General features: G+C 41.5%; 2 protein-coding genes across 7 annotated transcripts in view; one reads left to right on the forward strand and one right to left on the reverse strand.

Moving 5' to 3' along the window:
* Positions 1–3,782, forward strand: part of LOC119455777 (WD repeat-containing protein 37-like) — a 159,327-nt gene extending 155,545 nt beyond the window's left edge. For all 3 annotated transcript variants that reach the window (XM_037717236.2, XM_037717239.2, XM_049669296.1), the window contains one exon: positions 528–3,782. In XM_037717236.2, coding sequence (XP_037573164.1) covers positions 528–689 — 162 coding nt within the window. In that variant the 3' untranslated portion in view covers positions 690–3,782. The remainder of the gene's footprint in view (positions 1–527) is intronic.
* LOC119455775 (tyrosine-protein kinase Fer) lies at positions 3,635–24,668 on the reverse strand. 4 transcript variants are annotated; one of them, XM_037717234.2, is made up of 18 exons: positions 24,176–24,668; positions 22,147–22,369; positions 19,578–19,751; positions 18,907–19,003; positions 18,235–18,427; positions 17,436–17,573; positions 16,626–16,748; positions 16,023–16,145; positions 15,599–15,770; positions 14,395–14,493; positions 13,115–13,195; positions 11,940–12,137; positions 10,551–10,727; positions 9,667–9,880; positions 8,424–8,547; positions 5,780–5,931; positions 5,034–5,156; positions 3,635–4,328 (listed from the first exon to the last, which is right to left on the reverse strand). In XM_037717234.2, the coding sequence occupies exons 2-18, from the start codon at positions 22,357–22,359 to the stop codon at positions 4,189–4,191; spliced, it is 2,541 nt and encodes an 846-aa protein (XP_037573162.1). In that variant the 5' UTR covers positions 22,360–22,369; positions 24,176–24,668; the 3' UTR covers positions 3,635–4,188. The 4 variants fall into 4 exon arrangements, with proteins under 4 accessions (XP_037573162.1, XP_037573161.1, XP_049525251.1 ...); XM_037717233.2 differs by having other exon boundaries at positions 13,115–13,210; positions 24,176–24,665; XM_049669294.1 differs by lacking the exon at positions 14,395–14,493 and having other exon boundaries at positions 13,115–13,210.
* Between the last annotated feature and the right edge of the window lie 3,130 nt (positions 24,669–27,798).

A 27,798-nucleotide genomic window follows, 5' to 3' on the forward strand; every position in this document is an offset into this window, starting at 1 on the left:
AATTATTATCGTGAGCCCCCCCCATAAATGCAATGCAAGGTTTGTTGAAGCCTCGAATTTGCTTTGAAATGTAGTGATCAATGATTATAAAAATTTCCTTGCGTTTATTTCATTCAAATAGACAGCACCTTATATGCACAGCTTTTGTAATGAGTAATTGACTATTATTGTTTACCATGTTGCTTTATACTAGCTCCACGTTGGAGGTCAGCTAGGTGTTTGTATGACTATGGCAGTAAAAGGCTGATGCCGTGGTGTTGCAATGCGGCCTACGTGGGAGCGGTCACTAAGAACAGCCAGCCGATCACGCTTGAACGCAGCGGTAACAGCTCCTGTGTTCGAGCAAGATTGTGAGCTAGCAAACAGACCCCTAGTACTTCTGAAGGGCGTGAGAACTTGCTTATACAGCTTCCCTACTTTTGATGTGTCAGTTGTCAGATTGGCATACATTTGTGAAGGGCTTTTCTTCTTTCTTTTTTTGTTCTATTCTCTTTTCACTTCTTGCTGACGGTGCGTGCCGCTTTCAGGGCCACCGGCGTATGGTGTGTGCCGCCGCCTGGCTCGACACCGACCAGGCCAATGTCAAGGCAAATCTCTTCACCTGCGGCTTTGATCGCAACACTCTGGGCTGGAATGTTGGTGTACCTTCCAAGGAGGAGTGCAAGGCCAGCCATCTGAAGGCCAACTGAGAGAGCACAGCACTGAACCTGTCGAAAGCTCTCCAGATTGCTTTTGTTTCTTGCTCCTGTTCCCCCACAAGTTCCCGTTGGCCGGTATGGAATCTGGAAGAGCACGTAGAGGGCACAGCAAACTTGGTGCCGAAAGCAGGGCTACTTATCGCAAGCAGTGGTGAACATATCAGGTGCAGGATGTCTGCGTGCAGATGGCAGGAACAGCTTTGTTTTGTGTGGTGAGCTTGGTGCCACATTGGACATTAATCTCTTCTGTTGAATTGAGTGTAGAAGAAACTATCCTTTTTTTTTTCCTTCTTTTTTCTAGGAAAAATACTTATTATGCTGTAGGAAAGTGCTGTTGAGCAGCACAGGATTGTTTTTCAGTGTTTTGTTAACATCCTGCGATTTGTAATTTTTTTTTTTTCGCACAGAAGTATGAATTTCAATTTAGCTGTGAATGCTGGATGACAAGCAAGTATAGGCCTGTCATAAAACAATAGCGACAACAGCAAGCGTCATGTGCAAAGGACTCTTGTACTGATGTACCGTTTTGCGCCTCCTTCGTGGGTGTCAATCAAGGCTTGACGAGTCTGTGATTTGGACTTCAAAGTGTCAGCGAGCTTAGGTGCAGTTGGCTGAAAGCCAGGTCCAGGAAGTGTTAAAAACAGTCAATCCTACTTTTCTTTTCTACTCCGATTGTGGAACGTACAGTGTATTACAAGAGAGAAAAGATGAGACTAGTTGCAATAATCCTATACTTATCTCTTCATTTGAGTAGCGGTGGTGAGCCCAGGTGTCGTGACGTGGCACACATTTTCGTGAGAATTACCAAAGGAGAGTTCCAAGAGATTTGTAGACACCGTTGATGTTGTAGGCATCTGTTTGGTTTGTACAGTTCATTTGACAGTTGTTTTATTTGGTTTATAAACAGTTGCATAACATGCAGAAGTTGTGTATGTTTATCATACTGGCAGTGCCCATGAGTGAGCAGCTGTTACTAGCCGGTTGTCTTACTATTACAAGACGTGACAGAGTGCATTTGTTCTCTCTTACCCAATGCATTTCACCCAAGTAGTCCCCCAACCGCGTGAATGATTCTGTAAGGGCAACCAAGACAATAATTTCTTGTGAACCACACAAACTTTAATTTCTTCACGCTACAGTGCATGGTGTTGTCAAAGTTCTAATGCACCATTTTACAGGCTGGATCTTTCCTTTTGCGCCATTAGCAAGTTGTTTTAAAGTTCACTTGCTTTCAGTTAATGTGTATTGTGAGTCACATACTTCGCAAGTGTGCGACTCATTGTGGCCACGTAAATGTCATTTTAGTTGAATAACTTCGTAGGAAGGTGCCGTAACAAGAATGTGTAATGGCTGTAATGTGGCACTGGACATGCTAGAAGCTTTGTGGTTCTGCTACTCTTGGCTTTAGAGTACCGTATTTACACGATTGTAAGTCGACTCGAATGTAGGTCGACCCCCCCAAAATTGCATGTCTCAAAAAAAAAAAAAAATGGGGGGGGGGGGGGGGGGAGAAAAACCACGCAAGTGCATTTCACACAAGGGAAATTTATTGATAGGGTTGCTAAGACTACTCATCGTCACTAGAGTTGACCTCACTGGTAATGCTGCCGTCATAGCTGCTGCGGTCCCACAGTACGTCGTCATCAAGAGTGAGTCCACACTTCGCGAACGACCGCACCACGACATCGCGCGGTACAGCCCCCCACGCAGAGAGGACCCACCCGCACACAGTAGCCAGTGAGGCCAAATTTTCTCGCGCTGAATCCGCCACTGCCACACCACACGTTCACTGACTCCAGACTTGCGTCCCGCTGCGCAGTTGTTAGTTTCCTCAACATGGAGGATAGCAGCCCGTTTGAACGCTGCTGAGAACGAGCGCCGAAAGTTCTTGGCACTCATGACAGGCGCGACGATTCAGCACAACAGCAGAAGTGACAGATGCGCGCGGCCGTCGAAAACAATCGTATCTCAAAGAAAAGCTCTTCCGCCAACTACTAATACCCCCCAAACGACGGCTCTTCCGCCAACTACCAATACCCCCTAACGGCAGCTCTTCCGCCAGCTACCAATACCCCCCAAACGGCGGCTCTTCCGCCATCTACCAATACCCCCTAAACGGCGGCTCTTCCATGATCGATGCTCCCACAAGAGCCGTGCGCTCGTGGTGCGCGCAATCAAAATGTATGCAATACAGTAAATTATTACGCTACGCTTCTACCGTAACCATAAAAACGTAGGTGCAAAGTTGTAGCCACGCTGTAGCGCCCCTGATTTCTCGTTTCTCTTGCCGTTAGTTACTAGCGGTACACGGTTCGGTTTGGATTCTAAGTCGACCCCCCCAACTTTGGATTGCCAAATTTGAAAAAATGGGTCGACCTACAATCGTGTAAATACGGTAGCCTGCTTGTCCATAGGAATTGTTTAAGTTGAATTGATTTCCAAAAAGTAGCCATCACGTACTCCCGTGTGGTATGTTTACCTGTTTGATGTCAAGTTCGTCTAGCCAGAGTTCTTTCTCTTTAGGACCCAATCCCGGATTACTAGATATTGTGCGCTGATCAGCTAAAAGAACAAAACTGTACTTTCTTCTTTTCCTTTTGATGTGCTAATCTCACTTCTCTTATTTATGTATAGCCTTGTAACAAGCAGTCCAGTGTGCTATTCATTGTTTACTTGGAAAAATGTCACTTCGAGAGTTGTTTTCACACAGTTAGAGTTAATCCGAAACTAGTGACATTCCATCTGATAACTGTCCTGGCTGCCCTGTTTTTTGGTGTCCACATGTACGTAGTTTGGTGTAGGCTTTCGTCGCATATGATGTGTTGGTGTAAATAGCATATAAGTGATCTGTTAGAAATGTGTGTACGTACGTGCATGCGATGTATCCACTCTGTTCTAGTCTTCTTGTACAGGCACAGATGAAAAAGACAGTTGCATTGACTTTTACCAAAAACCTTGTTTTATTGCTTTTTTTTTCCCTTGCTTATTTGTCCAGAAAACAATTGGCGTCTGGATTCTGACACAACCATTTCAAGCATATTAGCAACCCTGTACACTTATTAAAGACATCTTATGACCTTTTCAGTTTCTGTATTATATTATTCGCGAGGTTACAACATGTAGGAGCAAAACAAAAGTATGGCACAAAATAAATAGCAGCTGAGCTCCCATGCAACACTGCCCATACAAGCAATCTTGCATCACCATCGTTTCTACAAGAAAAATAAGGTTACACCATAAAGGATTTTTCTTTTCTGCAAAGGTGTATTTGCTCATGACTCATTCTTCATTAGCTTGCAAGAAACACTTAAATATCTAATATATTTACACAAATGCTGCCAAACGCAAGACAACTCAACACAATGGACATTTGTTCCTCCGGCAAAAAACTGTATGCCAAAAAGAACTAACGAATGCAATGGACAATTTGAACAGCTAATCTGTGAGAAATAAATGTTTACATGTTCCAGTAATTTGTGTCCATCTGGTGTTACACATGTCGGCCAACATTGACCAGAGTTTGGTGGATCTCCTGGAAGGTGGGCCTCTTATCTGGGTTGTATTCCCAGCACCGAAGCATCAACTGGTACACAGTGTCTGGTACCTTCTCTGGCGCTGGTAACCGGTAACCTGAAATAAGACATGTGCAAATCAATATTGGCAGACAGTCAACATTGATACACTCTTCAGCCCATTTCACAGTGTCGAGTCAATCGGAAAAGAACCATTGTTCAGCAGGCTCACAATGAAAACTTTCAGGCAGTTGCAACATACATATATATAAATGGCTACAGATGGCTGTAAAAGCCCATGAAAAATGTCTGCACACAGTCTGCTTTTGTTTCTAGTCATTTTATTTATCCTATGGCAACGTCCTCAATGTTGCAGTTGCACTTCCGTGTAGCTTAATGGAGAGCTGAAAATGTGCTTTCTCTTGTCAATACTTGGCACCATTTAGTCCGTTTGCTATGGAAAAGGAATCAAACAGCTGAAAATTTCCTACTAGCGTATAAATGCAAAACTTGCAGCCAATGAAACAGCATACACGCAATTAATGCTTGGCCCTTGCATAAATTTTCACGTTTGGTTAAACGGAGGCGCCATAGATTTAGCACAGGATTGCCAAGTGCTAAAGACTGATGCATGAACTACACTTGTTTTGTATTTTTCAACATTCTCATTACAGTGTGATAAAAAAGACAAAGTTTAGGCCAATTCTTTATTCTCTTTTTGCGATTATCTGAGATTTTTTTCAAGACCTTAGGGTGTTGGCAATAAGATGGCAGCATGAACTACATACAGATAGCTGAGCATGTCAGCAGCCATTTAACTCACCTGTGTCTATCAGTTCTCTTGCTCGGCTGTTGGACATGCCACAATAGGGAGATGCTCCAAGTGAGTAGATTTCCCAGGCCAAGATACCATAGCTCCAGACGTCACAGACCGATGTGTATTTTCCTGTGCATTCAAAACCAGTGCGTGCGTTGGTTTGAGTTGACCGAAGATGTTCCTCCAAAAGACATTTTTGTCAGTGTTCAATCTAAGCGTGTGGCACTTTGAGTAGCTATTGCTTTCTTTGCTCCTTTTTATCATTTGTTCTCGCAAAACAATTTTTGTTTTATGTGGTCAAATTTAAAGCTTGTGTCCCCACTTCTCTGCAAGCTAACATTTCACACATTGCCTGGTGGAATTGCTTATTGCGCTTATATAGAGTAGAATGTACAAGACTGAAGTTATGTATGAAAGTAGTGAAAATTGGTCATTCTAAATCTCGCATTTGAGATTGTTTCAGCAGGATATTATTTTTGTAAGTGTATCTGCAGACCTTAAGCATTGTTGTTTTACTTCACTGATATCCAACAAAGCTGACTAAGCCAAAAACTGACAACCAATCACAGTTGTGACAGATTAAGATGCGTTTGATGTCTGCAAACGTCACGAAACGTGGCATTGCAGAGACTGTCTCTTTATCTAACGACCAGGCTCAAGTCGTTGCAAGACCAAAATAAGATGTCCCCCTGCTTTCTTTTTCTCAATGTTCTTTATGACAAAGTTTAGCAAACAGGAATAAAATCACATACCAAAATTAAGAGCCTCGGGTGCTGTCCATTTTATGGGTATCTGCTTCATGCCATCGGACACAATGTATTCCTCCTCCTCACGAGACATGCCGAAGTCTGATATCTTGACAACATTGTTTTTCCCAACAAGGCAATTCCTTGCAGCTAAGTCCCTGCACAAGGAAAAAAAGAAAATGCATTTCTGGTTTACATATTGCAAATTATTGTGAACAGGCAGATGGTTATGTGTAAGAGACTGAATACCACCACAGACTTGTGTATAGGGGCACACGTTTTATTGCGGTGGCAATTATATGGACACTGCAAGTGAATTTTCGCCATCGGCATCAGCACTGCTGTGAGGCTGCACATATATTTAGGTATATGTGTGCTATATGCCAAGCTGTACAAGTGCGTTATATTGCTACACTATTTTATCACTAAAGTTGCTCATACCAGGTCTTACATTTCTGACTAACTTATTCCTCAGAGTTTTGAGAATGGCAGCTCAAAAACAAATGTTATGAAACATAACACTCACAGCACATGCCTTTTATCTTAAATCTTCTCGGACTATTAAATATTACAATTGCAAAACATCGTAGCTCAAAGCTGAAAGTGATGTAATTTTACTGTCGTGGCTCTTACAGGCAGCGTAGTGGAGCCTGTGCAATGTCATTAGGGCCCTACAAAGTGTGGTAAAGCTTTTAAGGGTGTCAGAAATTTTGGCACACCCGCATATATTGCGTCGACATTAGTTAAACCCGCATATAGTTAGAACAACGCCTGAGAAGTTCAAGCGAACATTAAACCTTGCTATCACAGTCAGTGCTTCACCCTTGAAGCAAAACTGACAATTTTATGGGTTTCTTTTTCAGATTTTAGGCAAGAAATGGTTGTGTGGCTAACATTAGATTAAAATGGCAACTTTTTTTTTAGCTGAGACCTATTTTTTTCACAGATGTTAGAAGTTTTACAGGCCCATATATAGTTGAGAATAAAAAATGTCGCAGTTTCACCCGAAAGGCGAAGTATCAATTGTGATAGCAAATTAGTAGAGAGCTATATGGAGTAAGGATAGTAGTTTTATCAGCTGTATAAACTTGGACATGCAGCAGCACCAGCAGAGCTGTTGTCGTCGGCGTTCGGCCCGCGTTCGCACCGAATGCGTGCGGCGTTGGTGACTATTGTGAGTGCCTCTGGGGGTGGCTTGGAGGTTTTCGACGAGATCAGAACAGGACACTCGTCGAGCAGCGTCGCAAGTCTTTACCACCTTCTCGCCTCTCAATGTTTTTATATAATTACGCATTTGGTGCCGCAGCTAAACGTCGCCTCCCCTCCCTCCCGTCCCCCCAAGGCTTTTCGCGCGACGAAAGAAGTCGCATTTGCTCTATATGTATGGTGATTGTAAAGGAGGAAAGAGACGCTTAATTCTGCAGCCCTTCAGGGAGCACAGCGCAGAACGCGCGTACGTTCGCTCGCCGTGAAAGTGCGCGTCGCTCATGTGCGTTCGCTCACACATACAGCATACGGCGTGCAGCGACCGTTTTCATCGCTGTTGACGTGATACGGAACCTCACGGCGACGCCAACAGCAGAAATCTGCTTTGAGTGGCCATATAATTGCTATCGCAATAAAAAAATGCAAGTACAAAGTACACTTATGTACAGCTCTGACTGTGGCTCAAGATGGCTAGCTGGGTTTCTTGCTTTCAAGACGGTAAGATGGCTTGTTTCATCTGTGATGGTTAGGTATTATGGTTACGATCGCAATCAACTCGCATTGTCTTGTATGGAAGCCACTGGTGCAACATAAATTTTGTTTTGTTCCAAAAGTGCAGCATTATTATTTTACTTGAACGTGTGTGGTGAGTAATATGAAACTAATAAAAGCATTGTTTGTTCTTGTCAGTCCTTAGGTGCTATTTTGAACATTGGTGAATTCCGCCATATTGAAAATTTACCATCTTGTCAGCTCTGACTGGCCCAGAGGGCTGCTATAGCCTCTCTGATTGGCTCAAAATGCTGCCATTACAGAATTTGACAATATGGCAGAATTCGCCGATGTCCAGATTAGCAGCATTGTTGTTTCAATATACAGGTCCACTTTCTGCCTTTAAATCTTCACTTGAAATTGAAAGGCAAGTCTGTTTATTTCAAGTTTGCCCTGGTATCTATCATCCAAAGCAAGCATGTTTTTTGGTGTCTAGCTTGCCTGTTAGCTGGGATGAAGATGTCACTTTGCTGCACCTCATTTTTATTCACGAGAAAGTCAAAAGGCAACAATCTTCAATAAACATTCCGACTTCCCTGACTGCAACTGGAAGTCAGTAAGTCCTTTTTGACGCTATCAAATTATTTCCTTTCTGCTCACTGAAATAATAGAAGTGGACATTCTTGTTAATTTTTATCTAACAGCCTAGATTTTTGCAAATGCATGGTCTACCTAAAGTTCTTACTTGGCAATTGAAAACTGAAGGAAAGCTGGAAGAACCAAAATGTTGGAAGGCCTTGAATAAAAATGCAAGAACATTTTTACTGACTGTCATAAGTGATGCATCACTTAAGTCTATTTACACAACATGCCTTTCAACAGAACGTTCACATTTGCGTGTACAGCTGTTGGAACAAAAGTGCAGGTGGAATGTAGCAAAAATGCACTTCACCTATGAATGCAGTTCTTGCTTTCGAGGTAAGCCATTCCAGCAGCTGCATCTGTACACATGTTCAGCAGGTCCTTTGGACTTAGCTTAGGACCTTGGTTCCTCAGAAATGCCAGCAGGGAGCCTCCTGGGAATAGGAGACATCAGTAAGAGCTGTGCATTTGGCAAGAACACAATGGTCGGTAGCGTTTTTGCCCAGGTAGCAGAACAACAATAACAAAAGATAAAAGATACAAACCTAACATGCTTGTATGCCAAAATGGACACAATCGGACAGTAAGGAACCATTGATGCATAATTATATGTCAATAGCTGTTCTGCATCCCCGCATTTCTCCACTCGAAACTCCACTTTGTTGCGTTTCCAGAAATGTGGAGGGCAGCAATTCTTGACTGAAGTGATAACAGTGCTTCATTCATGCTCACCAGTGATTCGCAAACTAAACTGTCCTAACCAGGCACTCTTAGCATCTACTCAAAGGCAGCAGTGGGGAGACGGTGTTTTTCAAGCAACTTCCCATGGCAGGAATTGGTGATAGGCATTTCTGAATTCCAGTGCCTGTTTATGAAGCTTCGAGTCGATGCCCATTTGCACATGCTGGGCCAGCATAATTTTGATGTTGTGTACGTGTTTCTGCTACCTAAAACTTGTGCTTTTCATGAAAGTTGTGAAACAAGGTGAATTAAACTGGTCAATCCATAGAGAGCGCTTGCTCCATGGTCAAAAATTTGTTTTCCATTGGTCAATTTCGAGTGGCTTTACATGTTACTGGTCATCATGGATCGAATTACTCCCGAGGCATATTGTCCTTTCTTACTGCCATCAAGGCACAGGTCCAATCTGAAGTTCTACATCACAGTACATTCTCCCGTCTGTGTGTGACAATCTCAACCATGATCCATTGCAGAGTATTACATTTTCCTCTAGATGATTCAGATTCGCGATATCTTAGCATAATCTGAGCACTCGCTCAAAGTAGCTGTTCCTAAATAAGGAATGAACTTCGACAACAGTAAACTTGCTCGCTGAATTCATGAAAACATGGAAGCCATGCAAAAAAATGCACTTTCCTCTTCGCTTGATCACACACCCTGAAAGCGAGATGTGCACGCTTGTATACATGGAAGTGCCGAGACCACTTCTTGGTTTGTTGAATGTATATGCTGGATATGGGGATATTTTTTCACAGCTCTCATGTGCTGCAAACCTTAGCAGTTGTCAGTACATATAAAAGAACAGTAGGCACCTGGCACCAGTTCCATGACTATCATGATGGGTTGTTTCTGAACACAGATTCCAATAAACTTGACTATATTCGGATGGTCATATTGCTTCAAGATTCTTCCCTCCTGGAGAAATTTCTTCTTGTGTTCATCCGGCAGGTTCACACGGCATGTCTTCACTGCCACATCTAGCCTCTGTGGATGCAGAAGTGCCCTGTAGACATCTCCAAAGTTCCCCTGTTAAAAAAGTAAGTAAAGAAGTTTTCGTCAAAACTCTTAAGCCATGACAGAAACCCTTAAAAATAAAGTTTTACACTACTTGAGAGCTAATTACACTTCATGCAGAAAGCAACCTATAGCAAACTTCTCATCCCACCTGACATCAGTTTCAAAATTCCCTAAATAAACGTTGCCTCAAAATGGCAAGCACTGGTTTTGGACATAGGCACATTATAACAATGCTACAGGTTATTGTGCAAACACATGCATCTATTAATTATTGCAGTCTTTTAAGCTATCTCGTATATATTTACAAATTCACAGTGACGACACCAAATTGGCTTGTTCCTATTCCGAGAAAGCGGAGTTGTATGCATATGAAAGATAATACAGACTCTGTGAAAAGTTTTATAGCAGAGGAACTGGAAGCTGGGTGAGTTGGGCCAGATTCATATTTTAGAGTATCTGTGTATGTTATACAGCAGATGTCAACATATATCAGGCTCGGAAATTTGGTCACTCCAAAGCCGCAATAGTTGTGAATGGCCCAATATTTAAGCACCTTGTAGACCTTTATGTGAATAGTTAGTAGTACTTCTATAATGTTAACTTCGAAAGCTCAAACATAAGTATCGCCAGCTATCACTTAACAATGATGAGTCTTATGGCACTGCTCTTGGTAACTTACCCTTCCAATTTTTTCAACGAGTTCGACATCATCATTATTTAACTCCCATCGCTCTCTGAATATGGGAGTCTGCAATATTGCCCCTGACTTGCTTGTCACCGGAAGGCCCAGATGGTGCTGATACACTATCAGCTCTTGCACTGTGCCAAAGGCTGGCCCTTCAAACCTGTATTTTCCCTGCATACAATCAGTGAGAGAGAGAGAGAGAATGTTAAGTGCAAAGAGTTGTAATTCATGGTAACTTAAAAAATTTGAAATTGAAGTTAGCACCACATGCAGGGCTAGAGAAATTCTGATAGAAGATAGCACCAAACATCAATGCTAAATTTAAGGCAATGCAAACACATTACTGCCAACACAGTCATGACAGTAAAGTCATTAGCAGTGCTTGGAATACACCTCTGACTGCTCATGCATGCTTATTCATGATCTTATCCAAGAGCCGAGTACAGTAATCAGATGGCTATGGTGTTGCATTGCCAACCGCAAGATCACAGGTTCAATCCCAGTGGCAGAGGCCACATCCCAATTGGCCAGAATATATGAACGCTAGGTAGTTAAAGTTAATCTGGAGGCTCACCACTACACAGTATCTCATGGCGAGATGATTGGTTTGGTATGTAAAGCTCTTCAACCAATTAAATTTTATGACCTTGTTTGGTCTAAAGTATATATGCCACCATTCTGTCTAGAGTGAACAAAGTTCAAGATAACTTAACAAACTGAACAAGTGACTGCACTTAAAAGCGAACTGCAACGAAACTTCGGATTGCATAAAACACCTAGTTTAAGGTAACGTAAATATGGAGGAGCCTTCGTGCAAACATTTACATTTAAAATGCGAGCTGAAACATCACAAAAAGCTTGGAAAAGTTGATGTTTCTGATACTGAAGCTTAAAAAGAGACCGCCATTACCACTTGCCAGATGTGATGCATGACCTAGCACGCGACTCTTCGGCATGACCTCTAAAATTGCAGCGGCGCACGCGTGCAATCTCAGAGGTCACGCTGCTGTGTAGCGCAAATACCAGGACTGCTGTGGGGTGCGGTAACAAGCCCTCTCGCCGCTAAGATGGTCGGAACTACCACGTGCTCCGATTTGTCTCTGTGGTTCTCCAGGCGTGACGAGAGTCAGCCCAAGCGCCTGACGTTCACAGCCTTTTTAAGAGTGAATAATGTCGAGTCAGCTGATGGCTCTTGGTGCACTGGAGTGCCTCAGCAAAAAAATTGATGATCACACCATTTGTTTATTTTTTTTAGCTTGAGTGTGCACTCCCAAAGTCTGTGCTATCTGCATTGTTGCAATACCTGCCCAATGTGTTCCAGATAAGTTAGTTTACATGGCCCACTCATAAAGCATATGAAGAAAAATGCAAAACATTGCTCACATCAGCTGTGGTTTGCACAATGAAGTGCTTGTGACCTTGCCAGCAGACTGAAAGCACCACCTGCTTCGCTTCGTTTCGTATGGTCTCCCGCACAAGGTAGTCGCCATCGTTGACGAGAAGCCGAACTACTTCCTCCCTTGGCAGTACACCATGGAACCAGTCTTCGTCTTGCAGTGAGATGTCCGGATTAACTGTCATCTAGATATCATGAACAAAATGTGAGAAAGAAAAATAATTATGCTGTTGGTCACTTGGATTCAGTGAATGAAATTAAAGATAAAGAAGACAAAAAACTATGCAGTTCTTTGCAATGCAGTGTGGCTTCATGGTAATTCTGAGGGCACTGCCGTGATGCAACAGCTGATGGAAAAATTTAAATACAACCTGAATTTCCATTTTGTAATTTCTAGAATTTTTGTGGTTCGCTATAGGAGCGAGAGTACAACATGCATTACAGGATATCGCACATAAACTACGCTCACCACTTTGCTTCTAATTAAATTTATTTGCACCATGTGGCTGTGTGCACTGTTAACAAAATTATATGTATGTTAATGCATCATTGCATTTTATTGGCCACGATGACATCAGTGTACAAGATGCTTTAAAGATACTGGTACATTATAAAACATTGTTTTGTTGCAGAAAAAGATAAATGGGACGCAGTGCTCTAAATAGATCATTTGCATGTTGCCATTTTTATATATTTATAGCCTCCAAAAGCTATTAGAAACCGATGGCTGTTGGGGTTTGTTATAAGCTAACGGTCCTGTTAAATAGATTATTTTCACTTCAGAAGTAAGTAAAACATAAAGGCCACAATAAATCTACGAAAAGTATGTAATGCAACGATATGTATGTTTTTGATGCACTCACTGTTATTTCTGTGGGCAGATGTTTGCCTTATATTCGCAGCACAGTTCCAAACGCAATGCAACATACTTTCTCAGATTTGTAACTTCTGATTAAACCAATATATTTGTGGAAATACAGTATTTAATAATAAAAGTGTTGTTGTAGCAGATAAAACAAAAAAGATGTGGCTTGTTTCCTGTGCTACAGATTACACGCAACAAACATGGTATGGTTGAAAAAAAATAGCTTCGTTCAAAAGACAAAGCAGCATTCCATGACAGCAGTACTATAGCATGCAGGGAGACTGTCATGAGACTTACACGGCTGTAAGGCTTGAGGGTGCTGTTAGTCTCCTCAGAGGTGTTATTGGAGGTGATGCATTCCTCGGAGTCCTTGGATTGCTGGGGGCGGTTGGCCTGGTATGAATACACTGAATGTTTTGGCACACACACTTGTTTTCTCCAAAATTATACTATCGGGCACATGAAGTTGCATGCTTCCACACAATAACTACATCCTTAATCTTTTAGTGAGGGTCAAGAGTTCAACGAAAGCCCTCCTAGTCAGGTAGCATGTTACAAAAAGTGAAAATTTATGACTTGCTATACATTTCAGAACCTGTACGGGTTCCAAAACTTCAATAATTATTTTGACTTGTTCAGTGACCATAATTCTTCATTATTTAACACTGTCTAAACTATGTGGTAAAAAAGTGCCACATTTGGTTTCAGAATTTAATTGCAAGTGACCATCAGAGGTCACATTCGTGCAATGAAAAATAAATAAAGTATTTTTGAATGCTGCAAATTAACAAAAGACACGTATTGTGAACTTCCAGTGAAATACTAATTATATGAATATGTGTCACAAAAAAGTGTTTTCACAGCTAAGCACGTGCTAAAGTTGAATGATCGCAGAGCAACACTCCAATTTCAGTGACAAAACTCTAAGCTGTGACCGCTTGTTAACACTGACTTGTAAGAATTGAGTTCAGAAGGCTCGGCCATAGTTAAGAGAAATATTTAAGTAAGGTTAGATTCGTAGGCTGAACTTTTGGAACTGTGAATAGTCCTAACGTTGGAGATTTGGTTGGCCAGAAAAGACACTTTAGAAAAACAAGGGAGGCAATGCCATCTTCGAATTTTCACACCAACTCCTTATGACATTGCATATTTTGAGAGCTTCTGCTTGGTGCTAATTAATTATTTATCCACCCCCAAAAAAGAAAAATTACCACATCGCATTTAAAACCAAGTTAGCAACTCAGCTTGGTAATTTTTGTGTACATTGCTGAAGTACTCCAAAATCTGTGACATCAGACTGATATCGTAAGTGGCACACTTTGAACTAAAAATTAAATAAAATAAGTTTGGCTGTTGTTTTTTGTGATAGTAATGAAACATATTTTGCACTGAATAAATGCATTTGGTGTTCTTAAGGAGTAATTTACCTGTTCAAGTTGTTTTAGTGTCCGGTTAACCACCGTGTACCAATAAAGACTACCTGCATGCACTTCACTATGCGCATTCTGCCATGCCAACAAAAATGGGAGGAAAAAAGATCAGGCATGAGAAGAGAACAACAAAGAAATTTTATGCACCTGCTTTTTGAGGAAAGGGCTCTTTAGCTTGTCCACAAAGTGCCTAGCTGCAATTTTGCTGATTGTGGTAAAGTCCATTATCTCTTCATCTTTGATGCTCTGAAACAAATAGTTCAAGCGTGAGTTACTGGAGATGCCTGAATGAGGCACAAGTTCCGGACTGCCACTTTTTTTTTTCCATAATCTATATTACAATATCTGCTACAGATGATCTTGTTTGTTTAGATTCAGTCAGTGAACAATGAGATTTCTTTATTGATTGCTTTTGATTTGAATCTGTTTATTACAAATTCCATTGACAGAGAGTTCTTTTTGCTGAATGAGCATGAAGTGCAGTAATTTTCTCATGATTTCATCTCTGGCGCATGCCAAGTTGCATTCCCCATAGTGCGGACTATGTATTTATGATATGTAGCAACATTTCAATATATATTGCCATGTCCAACATTCTAACCACCCCTAGTTGCGCAATATTGTCACGTAGTAGCGGCGGTATGCAAAGAGGGTCAAAATATCAATGCTATAATTATAGCATTGATATTTCGCGAACACCACAACGAGTTGTGTTGTGCAAGATGAAATTATGAGAAAGAGATATCTCTACTCTAATCTTACTTCATTATTTACGTTTTTACAGGCAAAGGTAAACTTTGTTTAAGAGTGCAAGTGTTGCAACTTTTCTTTTTTTGACAAATTTGCCAGCTTGCAACTCATTCCACTTTCAGCGAAAATTCGCTAAATTATGGTGATAATTTGTTTGGAATTTTGTCTTTTTCTTTGTTTTGATTGCTCCTAAACATCTTCCTAATAATTGTTTTTAAATTATATACCTTTAAATTACTGCCTGCAGTGACAATTCAATGGTCAGAATGCGAAAAGAGAGAAGAACCTCCAGATTTTTTATAACAGTATGTCTTACCAACAAACTATTTGATATGTCTTATAAGTAGCAACAAACGGAGGCATCTACGTTCCCCTTGGAATAAAATGACACTTGAGACAATAAACTTAGCCAAAGTGCATTGAATTTTACCAGGGCAACTTACTGGCAATTTACATCACTAAGTAAGTCACTAAAAAAGTCAGTAAGACTCCAAAAAAGCAAAGTTGTTATGGTGACTGAAAACTTGCTAAATTTTGTGACTTTCTTGCTAAGTTACCAAAGCTGCTTGATTGACCATGATGATAAAGAAAAGGGACATACCTGCTCACCGTTGAGTGTGACATCCAGGTCCAAGGCTCTGGGAACCTCATTTCCCATCTGTGACAGAGCCTGTACAAGCAGCTGCAGTTGGCTGCTGTACCGCTCTTCCTGGCACTTGGCTTCGTCACGCTCCCTTTTGATTATGTCCACAGCCCTCTTCTTTACCATTGCTCTGCGGATTGGTAACGAAAGGGTCAAGCATCACTGTCACTATCTACCTCAATGCCTTGTGCGACTTTTCATGCCCATCTCCGCTTAACGTCTGCAAATGATCTAACCAGCAAAGAAATCTGACAAAGAAACTTCCCAGCAAGCGATTTGTGCAAAGGGTAAGTGTGGACAATGCAGGAACAAACCTGCAGCTGAGGATAAATGTAAAAAACTAATTTTCACCAGGCCTCAGTGCATATGCATGGAAACTTACGCTGATCCAAGGTCAGGAGTCGTCTTTATCTCAGACACATCAACTTGAAATTGTGCCAGTTGTGTCTCTTTCTCCAAAATCACAGCCTGAATGTGGGCCACCTTTGCTTGCAGTTCAGTGATCCTACAACAATATGACAAAAATGAAGCACACAAACTGATTTAAAGAGCACAAATGCATAACTTTAAATATGTAGGTGTGCAGAAAAATGTTTGACAGCTGGGCAGAGGAACATGATTTTGAAATTGGTAGTCGGCCTCTTGATTTAATGAAGGATTATGTTTATCTAGGCTAACTAGGACCATAGTAGTTAAAGATTCTGAGAGAGACTTAGAGATATTTGTTCTGAAGTGGGCTTAGGATCGATCATGATTATGATGAAGATTTATGTAACCTTCCATTCCTACTACCAAATGCACAGTTATAATTTTTGCCAACATGCTTTAGTTTTACAATAAAGAAAACTGATATATGCTGGCCATTTCCAGCGAAACAGCAAAATGCATCCTGGTCCAACAGTTATGCAATTAGAAGCGTACTGCGAACACTTAGGTCTTGCTGAGCACATGATCCCATATAATTTCACCCTTGCAGTGTGCTTACCTTTCTCTCACCGAGTCAATTGTAAATTCATCGACTGCAATCTGCTCTGGCTTCAGTTTTCCAGCATAGTTGTTTAGCAGTGACTCATCATAATGAAAGTCAATTGGAGGAATTGGTTTTGACCTGAAAATAAGAAGAGTTGCACATCATCAAGACCATATGCAAAGAGTCAACCTGTGACCTTACAAGAGTCCAGCAATAACTATTTTATGTTTATAATTCCTGCAGCTATAAAACAGGTACACTCATACAGAGGTCTGATCTCTGACCAATTATTTGAACATATAGGTAATACAACCCTGACTCTATATTCAACTAGCATTTGTAGAACTTTCTTGATTTAGCCTCATAAAAGGCGAGAATTGAATTATTCAATTTTTTAGAAGTTAAAAGGTCTTGATGAAATTACGCAGGAAAATCTGATGAGTTACATGCAGGCAATTATGTAAAAAGTGTTTTAAACACACCAGCATTCCTGAAAGGTACATCAAAAATGTTAAGTGAATGAAAGGTGCTCTCAAGAAGAGTATTGTGACATGTTTTAAGACAAGTGATTGAACACACATCTGAAAATACAAAATAAGTTGTATTTCAAAATAGATGTTTCATACAACTGACAGCAGTGATTGAAATGTAACTACTAATAATTAAGGCTGATAACTGTGAACACAAATTTCTCGCTGACTTCATTAGGTTTTCAGGTTGTAAATCATAAATATGTGAAGTGAATGCGATGGTGCACAGGCACCACTACTATTATTGAAATACGTGGGTTAAAGAAGATAAGGCCAAATTTTTTTTATTACTTACTTGTATCTATCAACAAAGTCCTCATATTCTTTGTCGCTGTTGACATGCTCTATGCTTTCGATAAGGGTGTTGTGAAGCTTTTGGAATGCCTCTGAACAAAAATTTGTACGATGTGAGTAGTCTCTCATGACAGCTTGCCTGAAAAAAATAAAACATGCATCACCAACTGCTCGAAACTGACGATAGGAGGCAAATGAGTGTAAAAAGTGTGACACTTTACCGGTAATCCTATGGAAGCACATTCCGGAAAACATAGAAGTAGATTAATATCAAATGTGATACCAGTCACATAATGCAAAGTGTAGTTCAATAAACACAAGCAAATTTGGTTGAGTAAAGAAAGCACAAAAGCCAGTTACATTGGCCTAGTTATGTACCCTTTTATATTTACTGGTGAATTGATGCCATAGAGTAGCCTGCCTACATCTATTACAGCATAGTCACATCACTTCATATTTTGCTAGATTATGATACGTTTATCTCAACATGCAAAGGAGGAAATGTCAATCTTAATTCTACAGTGCTACTGATTGTTGCAAGTTTGTGCATATGGTAAAGAAATCACATAATAAACAGAAAATACTTCTCTTTATGGCTGTTATGCACAAAGTTTTTGTCCACGCACTGAGCCTAATATGCACTTGCCCTTGTCACTCACTAGCTTGGTATAATGCCTGTCATAACCAGCTTTTGCACATAATAGCAGCATAGCATGAAGACGTCTTTGACATAACAAAATGAACATGTATAATTAGCTACTAATAAGCATTTAAACGGTAATGCAATGTAATTACAGTACCAGCAATCCACAGCCTCTTGCTGTACAGTCTGTTGATATTGCAGCAGCCCAGGCAGAAGCGTTGTTCTCAGGTGGTGCTCATAGTTCATTGCTTCATTCAGAAGAAGAATGTAGTCATTATGAGCTTGATGCAGCTTCCGAGTGGCCTTGACATAACGCTCTTTTGCCTCTTCAACTTTCTTGTTTCCCCGACCTGGAAGCAGAAGTAGTGCGTTTGCTCACACAGTTCTTAAACTAATAAGCCCCTGATGCAAATATACAAAAACAAATACAATATGGAAATACAAATACAGCAAATTACAGACACGCTACACGAAAGAGCAATAAATGATAGACGCAGTAGAAAAATAATGCAGAACTAATCATTACCAATTACTTGCATAAACTGTTGTAATGGCAATGAACGTTCGACACCCAATAATGGGTTTGTATGCTTAATTTTTCAACAAAAAGCTGTACTCAAAAATATTGGTACCTGCTAAAAAAGCATGAAGTTCAGTTCATGGTAGTGTCTATTCCTGACACTGCCATGAACTAGTAGTGCTCGTTCCTGAAAGGCTCAGAAAAGATTAAATAGCTGTTAAATGGACAACAGGGAGAACTAATCAAGCACCTCCTCATTTTTATTGGAGCCACGATCACCGTTTATAAATCTGCCAATCTTTTAATTACCTTTCATAAACTGGTCTTCATACTTTTCCTTGGCAGCTGCAGCATTCTCGATGCATTTCTCATATTCTGAGGTGCTCCTGAGGACGGCATCTCGTAGCTTTCATGGAAAAGAAATGAATGCAAGTTTGTCATGATGAGAAACAACAGCCAGTATAATGACTCTTGTGCTCAAAGGAAACACAGTCGTGGCATTTAGTATATGCTACGTGTGCAACAAGTCATATATAAATTGTTTTATTCATGGTAGAGAGGCATCATACAGTTCACTTGTCACAACTTATGTGGCTACAATGACTACTAACTACTTCTAACCATAATTTTTTTTTGTTTGTGACATTCACTAAACTCAGCTCCGCAGCAATGCCACATTCGCCACACTAGCGAGTTTTCAAGCAAATGCTTCCTGCTAAAGTGTTTATTCTCTAACTTTTATTGCCACTTTAGGTTGCAATGATTGTGCTACCTTTCAGCATGCACTTCATTGTTAACTGTGCATATCTGATTCCCGAGAACATTTTGCACTTTAGGAGGCGTAGCATCTCTGAAGCATTGTATTTTTCACATATGCTATGGAAAGCAAATGTAAATGAGCAGAATAAACTGCAGCAATGTTTGAGAAATGTTGTGAAATTTTTAAGGTCCCCCAAGAAAGATTTGAAGAGAAGTGGTACCCTTGTAAGCTCTCCATGGATCCTTTGGTGTTCTTCCTGATACACTTTCCTGAGAGCCCGTTTTTCCAAGATGAGGCAACTCAACTTGTCCAGCGTGTGAGTGGCGACCATGTCAGCGTTCTGCTTAACGAGTCTGCCAATTGTTTCCGTTGTATCAATGACTGTGCTCCATGCCTGAAATGAAGTAAAGTTTTTTTACAAGCTTCTCAGATGAACTTCACATCTAGTCGTTAATGGCATCAGATGTATAAAATAATGTAGTCACTTGTTGCCAGACTTCACGGAACATTTATGTTTCACTTTCTTTAAAAAATGATGATTTATTATTACAAAAAGTTATTCTAAAGTGCAATTCTTGCATACGTTAGTGTAGTACATATGCTTGTGACTGCCCAGGCAGCTCAACGGTCACATGCACTTTTAAACAAAAGTTTTTTTCTGCTATTCATTATAAGCCTCAATATAGAGATTATAGTCGTCTCATAATCAAGCCTAGCCTTTGCAAAACCTCTAGGGCCACTTGACCGCAAAGCAATACCTGCTGCTCCATGACTTTGCACCCTATTATTGAACACTCATAATATCTGTAAACCTTTTATGGCATAATTTTGTCCAACAATAATGACCTTTATCAATCTTGTGAGCTTTTTCTTTCTTCTATGCTGTGCACCTAGTACTTTTGTCCTGAAAATTTTGAAGCGTAAACCACTGTGGTGGCTCAGTGGCTATGGGATCCTGCTGCAGCGCACGAGGTCAGGGATTAGATTCTTGCCCGCAGCGGCCATATTCATATGTGGGCAGAATCTAAAAATGTTCGTGTATTGTGTGAACATTAAAAAACTCCAGGTAGCCAAATTAATCCAGAGCCTCCAATTACAGCATCTCTCATAGCTTTTGGACCGATTTGCTCCGGGACATGAAACCTTAATTTAAATTTTAGAGCGAAGAGTGAAGCAAAATGTGGGTGCAGCCTAATGTATTGCAACCTGTTGTAACTTCCCGCAGACACCTACAGGAAGGCACATTGTATCTCAGGGGTCCTCAAGACAAGAGCTTACGAGACGACATGCACGTGTCTGCCTCCTGTTAGAAAGTGCCAGTGCAGCATCAGGCTTTTGCCATGCTTGCTTCACTGTGGCTATGGCTAAAGCTGCTTTTTCAGTGCAGGGAAGCTAACCTATCGCTTTTGGAAGGGATCACAATTCTAGTTTGGACCATTCACAATCAAATAAATCTCAAAATGATTCTCGCTGCCTATTTTTCCTATGCATATTGAAACCACTTTATAGCAAGTTGGCCTCTTGGGTAATTTGAGCTTGTTGTTCACTGCATGAATAATTGTCAAAATAGCATGGTTTTTGTGCCCAGAATGTGGATAATAGTAAATTCTAGAGCTTTGCGTGCCAAAGCCATGATCTGATCATGAGGAATGCCGTAGTGGGGAACTCCAGATTAATTTTGACCACCTGGGGATCGTTAACGTGCACCTAAATCTAAGTACACAAGCATTGTCTATTTTGTCCCGATCAAAATGCGACTGCCGTGGGCGGGATTGAATCCATCTTTATGGATTCAATCTCGTCCACGGCAAATTTTATGTGTTGGCTCAGCAATCAACAATTTACTACTACTTTAGAACATGAGTTCATAAAAACAAAGCTGCTTTCCAAAGTTCTAAAAGCGTTGCATCTGTGCCCCTGATATGTTACTTAGTGTTCAGTGAAAGGATGCATAATAATGTGATTTGCGTGTATCCATCCACACATATAAACTCAAGTTTTTTCTTCCACCATATATTACGCAGTTTTGGGCCATTCAAGAAAAACTCTGTGGTTCTGAGGGGTTTGAATTGATATGTGTGGACAATGGAAACGCATCTGGTCATCATACATTAGACTCGTGTTAATTCAAAGTGGGTTAAGCTGAATCTTCTGGTAAACAAACAGTTTCCAGGCTCATTTTTGGTTCTCTGTGTACTCTCTGCACTCCCGAGTTGTCAAAGTTGACAGGTCTCAAAAGTTCATTGACGTTCAGCTGAAAGGGAGCCTTGCATATTTCGAAGCTTGTAGTTTAACCCCTAAGGGCTCTATCTTTTTGGGAAAAACTGTACCACTATGTCTTTTTTTTTATGTGGTTAGGACACAAATATATGTCTGCAAAAAGTGCGGAATATGTAATTCAATAAATGCGATGATAAAATGTCTACCACACTCTACACTGCACAAGAGAGACATTTTCTCTGTACACAAGTCATTAATACGGGTGTCATAGGGCACACTTTCGATCGTGATGAATGTCTGTTTGTGATTGGATCCTTTGCACGATCTGCGGTAGGAGGCTAATTACGGTCGAGAATTTCAATCTCGATCGAGCTTGATCACACTCAAAAGTGGCCGTGTAACACCGGTATAAGAAAATGACAAAATATTGATGACGAAGTGGGTTTGTCATAAGCCAAAAAGTGATGATCACTCGTGATGAGCCGAGGTCATCACGATTGCTTAAGGGCTGGATTAAAGAAAACTTGGCCCCCCCCCCAGTGCAATAAGTGTTCGCAATTAACACGTACCTTTGTTACTAGACTGCCTGCGAGTTCATCTCCAGTTTCGACTTTGGCTGCCTGCACACACAAGGCACTCAGGGCCAATGAATATTCACGGTCACATTTTACACGGTGCACAATACAACGGCGCATGTTCTCCAGCAGTCTGAGCTCGGCATCTTGCACAGAGAGGAGCGCATCGTGAGAGCTCCAGCCCTGGAGTTCCGTGGCAAACCCCATCAGCAATAACCTGCAATAATATTTACACACTTCGTTAATATGCTCTGTTGAAGTGACAATGTGCTAAAGTGCTAATTATACAACATGGCAGAGAGCCAACTCTTACTCTATGGAAATGTTGCCCTCATAACAAATGTAATATGGGATCAATGAAAGCGATCGGGCAAAACTGACTGTGAAGTTTCCATGCATTTGAAAAATTCATATATTCACGAGCAAGCATGCACACTGTATTTCAAAGTGTCAAACATTCTCAGAAAAGCAGGGTATATGTATGCTTATTTAAGTGCTAGTTTGGAGAGCGATTTGTGGTTAAACGAAAGCTAGAATGGACAACTGTGTTAATTGTGCCACACTGTAAGTTCTCTTTAGAAGAAAAAAAATTCTTCAAGCTGCATTCTTAAACACTTACGTCGTACATACGTACGTGGTACATTGAAATCACATATACTATCTTCACTTGACTCTCCTCAGCAACGTTATTGACGCGCGGAACACATTACGCAAGCTTGCGAAAGTAGCCTCGCCTTTCCTGATGTTTTGCCAGATAATGCTCTGCCTACGATCGGCCTAAGCCGCAGCGTATATAGTTGATGCTAAAGGGTGTATCTATCACAGCGGCCTTGGTTTGGCTCGCTGTCCCGATCACTGCCGCGCGTCTCATGGACGTAGAAAAAAAAAAAAAATGAGGGCAGCAGTCGTTTATCCCGGGTTCGATCTCGTGCAGCGGCTGTGCTCGCTGCCTTCGGCGGGCAGCGCTGTTGCGTCGGCATAATGAGAGGTGTGGGGGATGCAGTTACGAGCGCACGCATGTCATGCGGGAAAATATGCCGCGCGGCTACCATTTGCATAACACAACGCCGGCTTCCGCTGTGCGGAAACCGTTATGTGACTGGCATCAGGTGCGCACGCCTGTATGCTCCGATGTGAGCAGCGATCTAACATGAGTTCAGGAGGTTGGTTTGAGCCCGGCGCTTTCTGCGGTCGGGAAGTTTAAGGCAACCGAGCAGAGTACGGGCATATCTAGAAAAGAAATATAAATTCCAACTCTAGCTGTGTGTCATAAAGACGAAACAAGTATATATAACGTGCGTATTATAATGAAGTATGTTTCTGTGGTGAAAAAGGATTAAAATGCCGTTCAGTTGGTTTCGGTTCTTGCGCGCACGCGAAGTTTAACGTTCTGCATTTGAATAAGCACACTTGTCGCTGAATAAGGCTACGTTTTTCTTTCTTTCTTTTTTTTTTTTCGTCATACGTTTCGGGCACTCAAAACGCAATAATACGGATGATAACGGGTTTCAGCTCGAGGAAAATGTGTGCACATCGCGCATATACTACTTGCGCGCTCGACTTATCTTTTTTTCTTTTCCTTGTCGATATACAGTTGCAAAGCGTAGTACATGAGCTAATTCGAAGTGATTGGTTAGTAAAGGCTGCATCGAGCCTTAGTCTGAACTCGTTCAGACAATCTTTACGGAAAACCCAACTAAAATCAGAATTAAAAAAAAAAAATCGTGCCTCTTGCGCACCGCAGCCGTAACTCTGCGTTTATTTTAACATCCCGACCAGGGCCGAAGATTGTGGACACGTCTGCCCGAGTTCCGCATCAGAAATACATGCCTAATTTTAGAAGCCGGCCTCCGGCGCCGAGTCAGCTAGCCCACGCGCTTTCTCCCAGACCTTCGTCCGATGAGCTCCATCAGCGCTCTTACCTTACCGCAAAGTGAAACGCCTCCGATTAAATTCACATTTCGGCAACCTTGTCACGGCATCAACTCGATTGTCATTACATTTTCGTCCCTGTCATACTTACGTGCGCGAGCGGCAAGGCCGACGTAGAGCCGAAGGTTTTTGTTCTTCGGAGCAGCGCAACACAAACTTGGGAGCTCAGGGACGTATCCGAAAAAGACGGCCGTAATCCACGTTGCCCTTCATTTGAGCCACAGGTTAATCCAGAGGAAAGTGCAGGTAGGCACAATCACACACGCTGAGTCTCCGTCTTGACACCAGCACAGACACAGCAGGACTTTGCACAGGTTACTGGGAAGAACAACAAAGGCGCAGCCGCACCGACCGAACGCTGCTCCAGCTCTCGCAAGCAAAAGCGACCGCGACGGAAAAGCGCTCGCTTGGGAGAGAGCGGCGAGATCGTAGGTCGGGGAAAGAAAGCGATGTGTTAGTTCGGGGACGTCCCGCCAGGGAAACTCGCGCACGGCGGGAAAGCCGAAACTAGGGCGACCAGTCGGACGACATCTGAAACGCTTGCGCCAGCTGCTCCGCAACCTATGGAAGGAATTTATTGTGTGTGCCCGTTGGGTATTCTTTAGTCGCAGTTTCGCGTGAAGTAAAATAAAGACCAATTCCGCCTGTGGCATGTGACGTGTTTCAAAACACGACCTATATAGGACTCTACCGAAAAGGAGAGTACCAGCTGCGAAAAGTCAGAACAGCTGATATATGATAAGTGCCCAGAGTTGATCTACCCGCTCGGCAATAATGTATTTGCTTTACACTGAGCAGAAAGGCTGATTTGGAGCTCTGCGCTAGATGACGTATATTTGGCCACTGATTAAGTGATATCGGGCAGCGATAAGTTGTGTGAATATTTGTATTGTCGAATTGAATATTCGGACAGAAATAGGACATAAGAGAAGAATTAGGGTATTATTGTGTCTTATTGAATAAATAAATCAATCAGTCAATCAATCAAATAGTTTTTTTAGCAAGAAGGGTGGGGCAGCCGATTGCTACCTTGACAAATAGCTCATGTCAAATTGTAGGTAATATGATTCACATTTCGAATCATGTATGTAAGCATATTCAAATCATACGTAAGCAGCTCAAATCACTTGAAGGTAAACAAGAGAACAATTTTTCATGCAATTTGTAATTTGTATTGCTCTCGCGGTAAGCCATCACATGCACAAATGCCCGCCTCATGCAGGCAGTAATCGTGGCGATATTCGGCCATATCAAGTATGCGGAAGTATATCGACTGTCGAATATCAAATTCTCCAGCCGAATACTTACCGATGAGCAAGAACTATTCGATTGATATTCAAAGCTCCATTTCCCAAATCGGGCCAAATTAAGGCGCTATTACTGAATGAAGTATTTTCCAAGTGATTTTTGCTATTACATATTACAACACTTTACGCATTAATTGCGCACTGCATCGGGGAAGAGAGATAGCCAGGCGCTTGCGTGGGTTCATTGCTATGGCGCAAAGTGCATGCAGCAGTAAAAAGAGCAAGGTCGACGTCGCGAAGGTCGAACATGGCTGTTACTGCAAAAAAAAAAAAAAAGGAATATAGAAAAAAGATAGGTTTTTCTTTTCTATCTTGTTTTTATCCCTGTAACAATTGATTTATTATTTTGATAAGCACAACAGCACTTTATCTATTGTTAGGGATTACTTTCAAAAGCATTATGTTGTTCCAGTCACGGTAATGTTTTTTTCGGCATCCCATATGATTAAACTTTAGAACTGCTGAAATGTCTAGCATCATGGCACACGTGTTTCGATTTTCGAGTGCCGTATCTTTTTGGCGTGTGAAAACGGAGTAAAATGTTAGTTTTTTTTAGGGCGCGTGTTCCGATGGTCCTTGAATTCAGTCAAGTTTGCTGAACTGCACAGCTGTCATGTAAGTACAACAGCAGCGCCATGAATAGCCTTTCCGCTTCCGCGTGGAGCTGCTGAGTTTTCCTTTCGTGACAGTTCAGTTCTCACTCACTCACTCACTCACTCACTCACTCACTCACTCACTCACTCACTCACTCACTCACTCACTCACTCACTCACTCACTCACTCACTCACTCACTCACTCACTCACTCACTCACTCACTCACTCACTCACTCACTCACTCACTCACTTGTCCAGGCCGATAAACAAATATTTTTTCCACCGGGATATATGCTAATGGCTGGTTTTGAAGGCCTGGAACAGGCCGTGTTCAAAGTCACAATGGATGACTGCCCAGCACTCTCTCTTTATCACGTGGCTGCGGCCTCTGCTGGGGTAATAGAGTGTACAGTGCAACAACATATGCGCATGCCATTACCTGCTTTATCGCATGAGCGTGATGGGGAGATTAGCCGACGTGTTTTAAATAGAAAGCACTTCGTGTAACATCGAGGTGAAGCGCGATGAAATAGTGTTGCGCACTGATTCATTTCATTTATTTTTCTTTCAGGGATGTTCAAACGTTACAGGGGAATTACATGACAAAAAAAAAATAAATAAACATAGCGAAAACAATAAGAGCAAGTTGTTTAGTATATCATCATCATCATTATCAGCCTATATTTATGTCCGCCGCAGGACGAAGGCCTCTCCCTGCAATCTCCAATTACCCCTGTCTATATGTGATGATGTATAAGCGATGACAAATTTCAAACTTGAACATTGCGGTAACTTGTATGGAGACGATGGAGGCGGCAAGGTGATTCTAGTCCCTGCTAGTACTGGGACTAAACGATTCGGAATACAGGTTAGTTCTTGAGACTGGAATAGCACCTTTGTGTCTATGGTCAATGCACGGTGACAAGTAGCTATAGGAGTAAATAGCAATGGTTGTTTCAGATTTTCATTGGTGTAATATATTATGTGGAATACACATAGACGAGAAGTTCGACGGTGCATAGACAGGTCAGAAAGACAACGTTTTTTTTTTCATTTGTGAAATACTTGCAGTCCGGGATTATTTCGCTGCGATAAACCTAGCAGAGCGGTTCTGGACCGACTCTAGCAAGGCTGTAAGGGAGTTACGGGTCTAAGTCACTTGACGCGTACTCTAGTTTAGGGTGCACTAAAGTCTTGTGAAGTAGTAGTTTTATTGACATAGGAGCAAAAGAAAATTTGACAGTCACTTTAGCATACGCTAAAGATGATGAAGGACTGTGCGCTCACGGGACATTAATTAAATTACTTGACACTGTCATTTGAATGCGTTGTTACTTCCTGTCACTTGTTTTCTCCCACCAAAGATCGTGAGTTAAGAGTGCCTTAATTAATCATACCTGAATTAGCTGTGCTTTAATTAACCTCGCCCTAATTAATATCAAGTGTCGTGGGTTCGAGTGCCTGAATTAACTCTATCTTAATTAAGGTAGAGTTAATTAAGGCACTTGAATCCATGGTGTTTGTTGGTGGCGCCATGAATTTTGCTGCCATAACGCCAGACATAGGATTTTTTGACCCATGATAGTTGCGACAGAAAAAGTGAAGTGTCTGTTAGCATTATTTATTATGTGATCTATAGCATCTGCCAGGAAAGTTTATCAGTAAAATGCACACCGAGATACTTCTACGTGCTAATGAGGTTCAAAGCGTAGCCATTAAGATAATAAATGTACGGTTCAGGTGTTTTAGTCATGCGTGTAATTCGCATGGATGTACGTCTTGCGGTTGCTGCGAGACACTTCGATCAGCACC

This window comes from Dermacentor silvarum, chromosome 6 (assembly GCF_013339745.2).
Source record: "Dermacentor silvarum isolate Dsil-2018 chromosome 6, BIME_Dsil_1.4, whole genome shotgun sequence".
NCBI lineage: Eukaryota > Metazoa > Arthropoda > Arachnida > Ixodida > Ixodidae > Dermacentor > Dermacentor silvarum.

Bases quoted from the DNA above. Each gene is read 5' to 3' on its own strand.
- LOC119455775 (XM_037717233.2), bottom strand. From the start codon at position 22,359: ATGGGGTTTGCCACGGAACTCCAGGGCTGGAGCTCTCACGATGCGCTC. The intron at 19,004-19,577 runs GTACCACTTCTC...TTTCCATGAAAG, and splicing joins TCCATGGAGAGCTTACAAGG to CTACGAGATGCCGTCCTCAG. The intron at 15,771-16,022 runs GTAAGTTTCCAT...ACCAATCCGCAG, and splicing joins ACTCCTGACCTTGGATCAGC to AGCAATGGTAAAGAAGAGGG.